Genomic DNA, 10,239 nt, shown 5'->3' with positions numbered 1-10,239 from the left:
AAATCTTTGGGCTTATCAGCACAAGCAATGACATCATAAACCTGCAAACCCATAGGACTGTGCTGTTTGAAGAAGACGCTCGCTAAAAATCCTGAAACTTCGATGGAGGTTCGCCGTATGGAAAGTGGGAAACTTATCATCCACACTACATAGCATGTTATTTTGAGAATAGGAGGAATAATTTCATGCATCAGAACGTCTTGGACGATTTGTGAATTGTGCGTTTTAACCTTGATGCCGGAATCTAAACTAATCCTACATGCAGCTACTACAAGGAGTGCATATTGTGCACCACGGACAGCACCTTGGCACCTCGACTTGGCACCTGCGCAATCTTGTGTGTTCCCAGAATCCATTGCACGAGCGGCCGATCAGGAAGTAATTCGATCGACCTCCAGCCTCGCTCCGTTGAAATTAGCGGCGCCGCGTCGTCCATTTATATACTGTCAACGATTCACGGCGCAGTTCCAGGGTGCGTCACTAATTTGGGTCCCCCCTGTAGACTGACACCGCAGGCAGCGGTGTTTTAGTTCCGCCGTAAAAAGCTGAGCTGTCATCTTTCACCGCTGCGGAACACGTTGTTCCTTTGCTGTACCCGTTCCGATAAAAGAGCTGCAGGTTTTTTTTTTTAGTTTTTTTAAATTTTTTAAGAAAGGACCAGGTGCTCATTTATTGTCCTGGGTTTTTTTTGTTGGCACAAATCAGTTAGACCTTTTGTTCTCAAACTGATGGAAAATGTAAAAAAAAAATATATATATTTCTCTCCAGTGAGATCTTTAGTGAATACAGTCAAGGTACTGAATGTGCCTAGTTTAATGCCAGCCGTGTAATTATTATGAACTTTTAATTGAATTTAATTTTTGAATTTATTTTTTAAATCAGGGACTAGAGGAGACGACTGAACCACCTCCCGGCTCTTGGAGGAAGCAGTTGCTGACCGACGTGGGGCCCTACGACCGGGCGTCGAAGACGGAGGCGGCCAGCAGGAGGACGGCCTCCAGGCCGGAGCTGTGGGCGGGGCCGGGCGGGGCGTCCGGCAGGGGGCCCGCGGGGCGAAGCGAGGGTCGCGCCGGTGGGTCACGGCCCTGGAGCGCCCGCCAGACCGAAAACTAGTCCCTCCTCTCCACCCTCCTCCCCGCTCCTGCCCCCTCCCCGCCCCTCACAGGCAAGGTAACGACGTCATCACCTGCCACACAGACGACAGGTGTTCGTCATCCCGCACGGAAAAGCAACATGTTTTATTTACAACATGCTTTGTAGTCTATAACGACAAATCTATTTTCAGAATATTCTGAATATTTTATTTAAAAATTATTTCAATCATGTATCTAGTATCTTGAATTATATTTCAATGTACAGTTAGTTTATTAATCTCCGAAATCGATATGGATAAGTTTGAAAGATATTCACCGTTTTCGACCTCTTTCTGCTGTAGCAGTACCCATACTCGGTTAAGAGCGTGGCGTCTTTTGTTCTAGTCTCGGAAAAAAAAACAGAAGAAAGAAAGAAAGAGAATTCCCGAGCTGCTTCATTATTCTAATTAGAAAAGTGTGAACCTGTTAATTAATCACATGTCCCTTAGTGTAGCCTGCTGAGAGTACTGTGCTGTACCGTGGGAAGCTAGCTTTGGGAGCGCAGCCTGGAGCATAGTCGCTGTTATGGGGGGGGGGGGGGAGACGTTTCGAAGCGTGGTGGGGGGGGATCAACCTGGGCTGAGCGTCATGGCTGTGACATGGGGGGGATGTGTGTGCGCGTGTGAGGAGGGGGTGGGGGGAGAGAGAAAAAAAAAATAAACAGTTTTTTCATTTCTTTTCAGACTTTCCCATCTACGAGGAACGTCCGTCCTACCATGAACCTTCCCGACAGAGACGTGACGGAAGTGGCCCAGGCCGGGGCTCTCTCTGGAAGAGCGGGGGGGGGGTCTTCTCGGTGTCCGGACTCCGAGCCGCCATCCCGCGCTCCAACCCCTCCCCCCCCCCCTCCCCCCCTCGCTAGCCACTTGACGGCGCCTTGCACGAGCCGCTTGACCCCGAATCGTATTCTCCTCTAGCGATAATCTGCTCGCCAGACGGACCCCGTAACCCCCCCCCCCCCCCCAGCGGTGGGATCTTCTTCTGATTTGCATACGCGTTGTATTATATTCCTGAGTCCTGACAAGGGAGAAGCCCGCCCACGGAAGAGGGGGGAGGGGGCGGGGCTATTAGTGGGTGGAGCCACCACTCGTGGGGAGAGGAAATGGGGCGGAGCCTTGAGTGGGTGGAGCCACAACTTATGGGTGGAGGAAATTGGGCGGAGCTACGGGTGGGTGGAGCCACCATTTGTGGGGAGATGAAATGGGGCGGAGCTTCGAGTGGGTGGAGCTGCAACTTATGGGTGGAGGAAATGGGGCGGAGCTACGGGTGGGTGGAGCCGCAAGTGAGCTGTGGCAGGGAGCTGGCACTGAGTGGGCAGGGCAAGGGGGCGGAGCTATCAGTAGTTGGAGTGACTGATTTGTGAGGAAGGCAAGGGGCAAGGTTATGATTGGGCAGGGCAAAAAAAGGGGCGGAGTTAAGGCGCTTCCACAGTGGGCCACTTCCTTTATTCCGCCGTTTCAAATTTTTAACATTTTTAGGAGAGTCGACGCATTTGACTAGAAGCAGGGAGCGAATTACTGTTCAGAAATGTTTTGGGTTCTTCCGTTTTTTTTTAAAACCGTTGAGTCTTTCCTTGTGTCCCCGCGATCATGTTCGAGGGCAAAGGATCACCTTACTTAGACCGGTCTCCTCATCCCCGGCGAACGCTGGTGTCTGTCTGTCTGTCTGTCTGTCTGTGCACTGGGCCACTTTTAAAAGGGTGGGTCCGAGAAAGAGAACTGCGTGGGTGCGCAGATATAAAAACCACAGTAGAGTACTGTTCCGCAGTTCCACTTCCTTGCTGAAATGTGTGCTATAAAATACGTTGTGCTGAGCGTCTGACACTTCATGTCTGTGAGTACATTGAATATTAACATTAAATTTTGATATTGTGGTACTCAGTACTGATTGGCATTTATTTTCCTTTTTTTTTTTAGTACAGTAATAAGCAGGCTTGTGCCTCTCTGTCACCAGAGGACTGGCTGAACAGGAGGCGCTACCTGAGTCCGTTAGGGAGACTGCAGGGACACCTGTAGACTGATAAACCTGTGACTATAAACTTCTGCACAAACGATGTCGATGCACAAGCTGTGCTCAGTATTTACTTAACGCTCCACAATAATGCACGGCATAGATCACAAGCAATATCCAATCACAGGCAATGATGACCATTGTGGCTTCATGTGTGTGTATGTGCAAGCACACACGTGCGTGTGTGTGCGTGCGTGCGTGCATGTGTGTGTGCGTGTGTGTGTGCATGCGTGTGTGCATGCGTGTGTGTGTGCATGTGTGTGTGCGTGCGTGTGTGCATGTGTGTGTGCGTGTGTGTGCATGCATGTGTGTGTGCGTGTGTGTGTGCATGCGTGTGTGTGCGTGCGTGTGTGTGTGCGTGCGTGTGTTTTCTTTCTCAGTAATTCGCTCCCTGCTCTGTCATCTTCAGACACTGTGCGTAGAAGTGTTGGCCTGCTCTTCTCATAAGGAGATTGCTCTGTTGGGATTGGAGGACAACTATTTTTCATTCTTATTTTTCTTTGTCCTCCCACCACGCTTTGCTCTGTAATTTCTCAAGAACTGAAGAGGAGTAAGAAGAGGAAGGTTGCACTTGTCATTTGTGCACTTGCCTTACTCACCCCCCCACCCCCCCCCGTACCCCCCCCACCCCTTCCTCACACACACCTGAGATGGCGCTCGTCATGACCGGTGTGCTCATGTTCGGAACGTGCCGGAACTCCCAGCGCCCTTGTCACACGCTCCCTGGAGCCTCGGTCGGGCAGCCTGGCATCGCACTGGCGGCGGGAAAATCGGCCGCAGTCCGGAGACCGACAGTGCCCTTACTGACGGACGGAGTGACTCACCGGCCGAGGGTCGGGAAGAGGGGGTGGGGGGGGGGGGGTTTGGGGGGTTGGGTTGGGTCGACCATAGCGAAGGTGCGGGGTAGCACGCTGACTGGGTTCGCAGTGCGAATCGCCTTGTTTCGATTCTTTTTTTTTGTTTGTTGTTTTTCATTTTTTTTTCTTCCTCATTTTCTATTTTAATCTCGTTTTATTTTCTAAATTAATATTTGAACCTCCGGGGTGGGCGAGCGAGTGAAGTGGCAGTTAAGCGTATTCAGAGGACGTCTCCATGGATGTCGGTCATCCGTTGCCATGACGATGAGGAAGGGGTGGGGGGTTGATGGGGTATGGGGTGAGTACACAAAGGTTGTTATGGCAACTGTCTCTTCAGTCCAGTCGTCGGGGGCGGGGGCTTGTGAACACCAGCTTCCACATTCCCGAGGATAACTTTGAACTTTGACCTCTGAACTCTGTGGTCAGACTGGTGGCATGTTTGCCTTCCGGTTGCTTTGAGCGTGGCGGTCGTACGGTTCTCTGCCCCGCGTGGGGGAGGGGGGGTGTGCGGCCAAACGAAGAGACGCTGTCATTCCTGTCAGAGCCCATCATCTTTACTGTGTCCTGATTCAAAAACAAATACAAAAAAAAAACAAATACAAAAAAAAAGCAATGTGTACAGAACAATGTGACCACAGTAGCATTTCAACGTGACAGAATTCCACCCTCTCCTCTCTCCCTTTAGAAAAAAAAAACGTAATGGCATCAAAAAAAAAGTTCCTGTGAAACACAGAGAAATGTTGCACAATGAAATCAATCTGTTGTGTCCGTAACATAGCGAGCTGAACAGATAGAACATGTGGGTTTATTATCCATTTAAATATGCTGTTCAGTGATATCCTTCAGCCTTGCCTACCAGCCAACTCGTCATCTTTTTCTAGACAGTAGTGCTTTCACATGTGAATGTGACTACATATTTATGTAATTTTATTTTATTTTATTTTTGATTGGCAGGATTTGTGACGGTCCTGTAGATTTGTCAGTATGAGAGAACGACACCTCTGGTATTTCCTCTGGCTTATATCCCCATCTGAAAAAAAATGAAAGGAAACCGTTAAATTTAAAAATAAAACTTTAAAGTGCACTCCTCGTAAAGACAGCTGGTAATTCGCTCCCTCACAGATATGTAAATAGTAAAACATACCGACGCTCCCCCAGGCCTCTGCTCTCCCCCCCTGTACAGGCCAGAGACGTGTGATTGACAGGTGAAGAGCGAGTGTTTCTTGAGAGAGGTGCAGGTGTGTGGGAACCCGGCCAGGTGAGGTCACCTGTGGCCCAGAGACCACACAGACAGCGTGCGTGTGCACGCACGTGCGCGTGCGGCATGCCAGGTCCGGCCCAAACGCATATCTGAACTCTTCAGACGCCGCTAAGATTTGACAACGCTAATTATCCGATGAAGCGTGTTAACTTGCCGAAATGTAACGATCACACAAAAGGAAAACATTTTTGTTTCTGAATGTTAATTGAGTTGCACATTTCTTTTAAGATCTTCAGTTATCTGCACTAATTGAGTATGTATCTCAAAGGTAAAAGCATTTCAAATTATTGTGCGACCGGAGTCTGGTAAATACACTCGCCCGTTCCCAGTCACTAAAAAGTTTATTGAGTACTCTTCCTCCGAAGTCCCATAATGCCCCACCCAGATCAGTATCACCATAGATATAAAAAGTGATGCAGGCGCTTGAGTGAGAGGGGAAAGAGAAGTCGAGGAGGAATTAATGGTTGGACACACTATAAAGCAATCAAGATTAAGGGACTTTGTTTTTTTTTTTCATTGTGGGTTTGAGAGAACTTGAGAAAGGGGCTCTACTTTTGTAATGTGCGGCAGTTCAGGGAAAGATTTGTAGATTTTGTCTGTAAATGTTTTACCTCTGCCAACACAGTCCTAAATGACTGAAAACCGGGGTTTAAACCCTAAAAGCGGCTTCTGGATTCTCTCTAAACTAACAGATCTAGATTTGAGCATGAAGTTGATTTTAGAATTTCATTTTGGAAAGTGGTTTTATGTGCGCAGTGATTGGTCAGTGTGGACGCCTCTTAAAAGCGTTAGTGAGAGTTTATTTAACGGCAAAAACCTACACCAGACAGCAATCCCAGCAGCCCTTGAGTGAGAGAGACAGAGAGAGAGAGAGAGAGAGAGAGAGAGTCCTTGGGCTGGACATTGTACTTGACGTTTTAATTTACTGACACATTATTGCCTGACAGAAGAAAAAAAAAAAACTTCACTTCAGTAAAGACGTGACATGAATTCTCCGGCCGGTTTCTCCTGAACTCTTCAAAGGCCTGCGTCTCAGCGGCGCTTTCCGGCTGCGATTTATTTTATTTTATATTTTTTTCGCAGCTGAGTCATCCTGCGCTGCTGCAGCGGCGTGACTCCTGACAATGCGGCGCCTGCGACGCATCGCATGCGACGCGACGCAGGAAACGCCGCAGCGGCCGCATGCGATTCGGCCGCCCTGCTCGTACAGCTGGGTACAGAGTGAAGCAAGCTGAGATTAGGGACCTTTGCACCATAGCACTGTGCCCCAGCTGGGATTCAAACCTGCAGCCTCTGCTGCATGCCCGGGTTGCCTGACCGCTACGCTGCTGAACCTACGGCGGGATAATCCCACATGGCCCCCAAAATCAAATCAAATTTTTATGGCGGTGTTATACAGCTCATGTCACAAGACCTCGGGAGGAACAAGGTTTTTAAAAGCAGTCTAAAGTAGTCCCTGATTGGTCACTTGGTTGGAAATGCGCCGGTTCGTTTAAATGTTAAAGCCAGTTCATCTCACGTGCCTCTAAACCCCACCCCCCCAAACTCATTTTCCCATAATGCTTCAGTCGCCCCTCTAACCCCCATCCATCCGAGCTGTCAGCATGCGCCTGTTTTATTAGCTGCTAGAAAGCGGGGAGACTGATATACAGCGCCGAGGTTGTGAAAGGTGAAAGGTCACAGGCTGGAGCTAATCACGTCTTTCCCTCAGACTGGGTTATAAATATCGCCAACGGGAGACTCCAGGGCAGCCGCCGGGGGGGGGGGGGGGGGGGTCGGGGGGGGGGGTCTCCTGTCTCCCCCAGTGCCCAGCCGTTCCGTCTAGCATGTTCACAAACCGAGCACGTGCTTGGTGTCTGTCAAAACACGGCACTGCCTTTTCCCTGTTAGTGCTGTCACTCAAGCCTGAGCAGGTTAGCGAGACTCAGGTGAGACTGTACCTGTGTGACACTCGGGTGAGACTGTACCTGTGTGAGACTGTACCTGTGTGACACTCGGGTGAGACTGTACCTGTGTAAGACTGTACCTGTGTGACACTCGGATGAGACTGTACCTGTGTGAGACTGTACCTGTGTGACACTCGGGTGAGACTGTACCTGTGTGAGACTGTACCTGTGTGACACTCGGATGAGACTGTACCTGTGTAAGACTGTACCTGTGTGACGCTCGGGTGAGACTGTACCTGTGTGAGACTGTACCTGTGTGACGCTCGGGTGAGACTGTACCTGTGTAAGACTGTACCTGTGTGACACTCGGATGAGACTGTACCTGTGTGAGACTGTACCTGTGTGACACTCGGATGAGACTGTACCTGTGTAAGACTGTACCTGTGTGACGCTCGGGTGAGACTGTACCTGTGTAAGACTGTACCTGTGTGACGCTCGGGTGAGACTGTACCTGTGTAAGACTGTACCTGTGTGACGCTCGGGTGAGACTGTACCTGTGTAAGACTGTACCTGTGTGACGCTCGGGTGAGACTGTACCTGTGTGAGACTGTACCTGTGTGACGCTCGGGTGAGACTGTACCTGTGTGAGACTGTACCTGTGTGACGCTCGGGTGAGACTGTACCTGTGTGAGATTGTACCTGTGTGACGCTCGGGTGAGACTGTACCTGTGTGAGACTGTACCTGTGTGACGCTCGGGTGAGACTGTACCTGTGTGAGATTCAGGTGAGACTGTATCAGTATGAGATTCAGGTGAGACAGTATCAGTGTGAGAATGAGATGAGACTCTATCAGTGTGAGATTCTGGTGAGACTGTACCAGTGTGAGATTCAGGTGAGACTGTACCTGTGTGAGATTCAGGTGAGACTGTATCAGTGTGAGATTCAGGTTTGACTGGACCAGTGTGAGATTCAGGTGAGACTGTATCAGTGTGAGATTCAGGTGAGACTGTACCTGTGTGAGATTCAGGTGAGACTGTATCAGTGTGAGATTCAGGTGAGACTGTATCAGTGTGAGATTCAGGTGAGACTGTATCAGTGTGAGATTCAGGGGAGACTGTATCAGTGTGGGATTCAGGTTTGACTGGACCAGTGTGAGATTCAGGTGAGACTGTATCAGTATGAGATTCAGGTGAGACAGTATCAGTGTGAGAATGAGATGAGACTCTATCAGTGTGAGATTCAGGTGAGACTGTATCAGTGTGAGATTCAGGTGAGACTGTATCAGTGTGAGATTCAGGTGAGACTGTACCAGCGTGAGATTCAGGTGAGACTGTACCTGTGAATCTTAGGTGAGACTATACCAGCGTGAGGCACACACTGTTCCATACCACTTTGAAGCTTTGATCACCTTGCTCTTTAGGAAATTTCCCAGCAGTGGGCTCTGATTGGTTGTTCCCTGATCGATGTTACCAGAACATGTAGCCTTCTTTTGTAGAGAGAGAGAGAGAGAGCGAGCGATCACAAAGCCATACATGGAGGAAATGGCAATTTAGTCCCCACTATTTCAGTTTAGAAATATGTTTTAACGAATTGAAAGGAAACAAAAAAAATAAAATAAAACCTAAAACGTCCCTAAAAAGCCCCTTACCCAATTCTTTTTGTTCTCTTTGGCGAAAGCTCTTGAATGTACCGGTCGGAGACGTAGAGGGAGTCTCACGGTGGACCTCGGTAGTCCGGCTTCTTTGGCGAGTGAGGCCACGGCGTCAGCGCACCGGAAGCCATAAATCTGCACTTAAGCGGCACTTAAGTCCCCTGTAAACTAAGCCCGTTAGCCCCTTAGCCCGTTAGCTTGTTAGCCCGTTAGCCCCTTAGCCCGTTAGCTCGTTAGCCCTGTTGGGTTTTTCAAGCACCCTCTCTCACCCAAGCAGTGTTGGTCCTTGAGTATTTTTTCTTTAAAAAAAAAAAAAAATCCTTTATTGAATGTATGGCCGTCAAATTTTTATTTTTTTTTTGTAATTGCACTGGCCGAGCTGAAATTAAGAAAGCGTGCTGAGCTTTTTGCTCGTCTGCCCGTCAAGAGTTAAACGCGTCCCGTTTTTGTTTTATAAATGTTTAAAACAAAAAAGAAAGAAAAAAAACGTTTTTTTTTATTTTATTTTATTTTTTTTTAACTGCTCCTCAGGGCACTGCCTTCTCGACCTTGTGCCAAAATCATTCCGTGGGATTTCGCCGTTTACTGCTCTAGGTTTACAGAGACAAACACCCCGTCCTGCAAGGCCACCGTACTTAAGTAAGGGGGTAATATTCTATTTTGGGGGAAGTCTTTGTTCATTTTAAATGTTTTTTTTTCTCTTTTCTTTTTTTAAATTTTTTTTTTAAAGAATGACTTGTTTTGGAAGCTGTATTGGATACATTTTTTATTTAAAACCTTGTAATTTTGTAAAGTGGGCCTTGTTTAAATATATTGTTATTTTTCTTTTGTTTTGAATCTCTTTTAATGCACTCCTGGGGAGTCTTTTTGCTTGTTCTTCTGTTATTTCTAAAGTTTAAAAAAAACAGCTCTCCTGACGTTCAAGAGACATGCAGAAATGGATTGTCACAGAAAAGTGAAAGCTTGTATTACACTGTTATTTTCAAACAAATGTATTTTTCATTTTTCAGAGGTAGAACTGCTCTGAAACATCAAAATCATCAGAAACCATCCGTCTTCCTGGTTATTAATGTCTCCTCATGAATTCAGGGTTCATATTCTGTACTGTATCTAGTGGGTGCTGCCAAAGAAAGAAGTTCAGGCCTGTAAACACACACACACACACACGTACACGCACACACACACACACACACACATGCACACACACGTACATGCACGGACACGTACGCATGCATACACACACACATGCACACACACGCATGCACACACACCCACACACACACAAACTCATACACGCACACACACACACACACACAATGACTTGCCTGACAGATAAACTGACTTGTACAGACCAGTAAGTGAGCCTGATCCGAAGCTAACCAGTTTTGCTGTTTAGATTTTTTTTTTTTTTTTTGAAATAAATTTTATTCAAAAAGGATTG

General features: G+C 47.9%; 1 protein-coding gene and 1 long non-coding RNA gene across 3 annotated transcripts in view; both read left to right on the top strand.

Moving 5' to 3' along the window:
- The window catches only part of luzp1 (leucine zipper protein 1), a 57,344-nt gene extending 53,995 nt beyond the window's left edge, over positions 1 to 3,349 (top strand). For both annotated transcript variants that reach the window (XM_035390645.1, XM_035390654.1), the window contains 2 exons: positions 883 to 1,170; positions 1,817 to 3,349. In XM_035390645.1, the coding sequence (XP_035246536.1) occupies positions 883 to 1,113 (231 nt within the window). In that variant the 3' untranslated portion in view covers positions 1,114 to 1,170; positions 1,817 to 3,349. The remainder of the gene's footprint in view (positions 1 to 882; positions 1,171 to 1,816) is intronic.
- A 3,682-nt stretch (positions 3,350 to 7,031) lies between these two features.
- On the top strand, positions 7,032 to 9,703 carry LOC118227314. The gene is made up of 2 exons (XR_004765244.1): positions 7,032 to 7,205; positions 8,040 to 9,703. It is a non-coding gene; the product is annotated as an uncharacterized LOC118227314 (long non-coding RNA).
- Positions 9,704 to 10,239: the final 536 nt, after the last annotated feature.

This window comes from Anguilla anguilla, chromosome 1 (genome assembly GCF_013347855.1).
Source record: "Anguilla anguilla isolate fAngAng1 chromosome 1, fAngAng1.pri, whole genome shotgun sequence".
Lineage (NCBI taxonomy): Eukaryota > Metazoa > Chordata > Actinopteri > Anguilliformes > Anguillidae > Anguilla > Anguilla anguilla.
The sequence above is the reverse complement of the archived record's forward strand: the minus strand, read 5'-3'. Positions and strand labels throughout refer to the sequence as shown.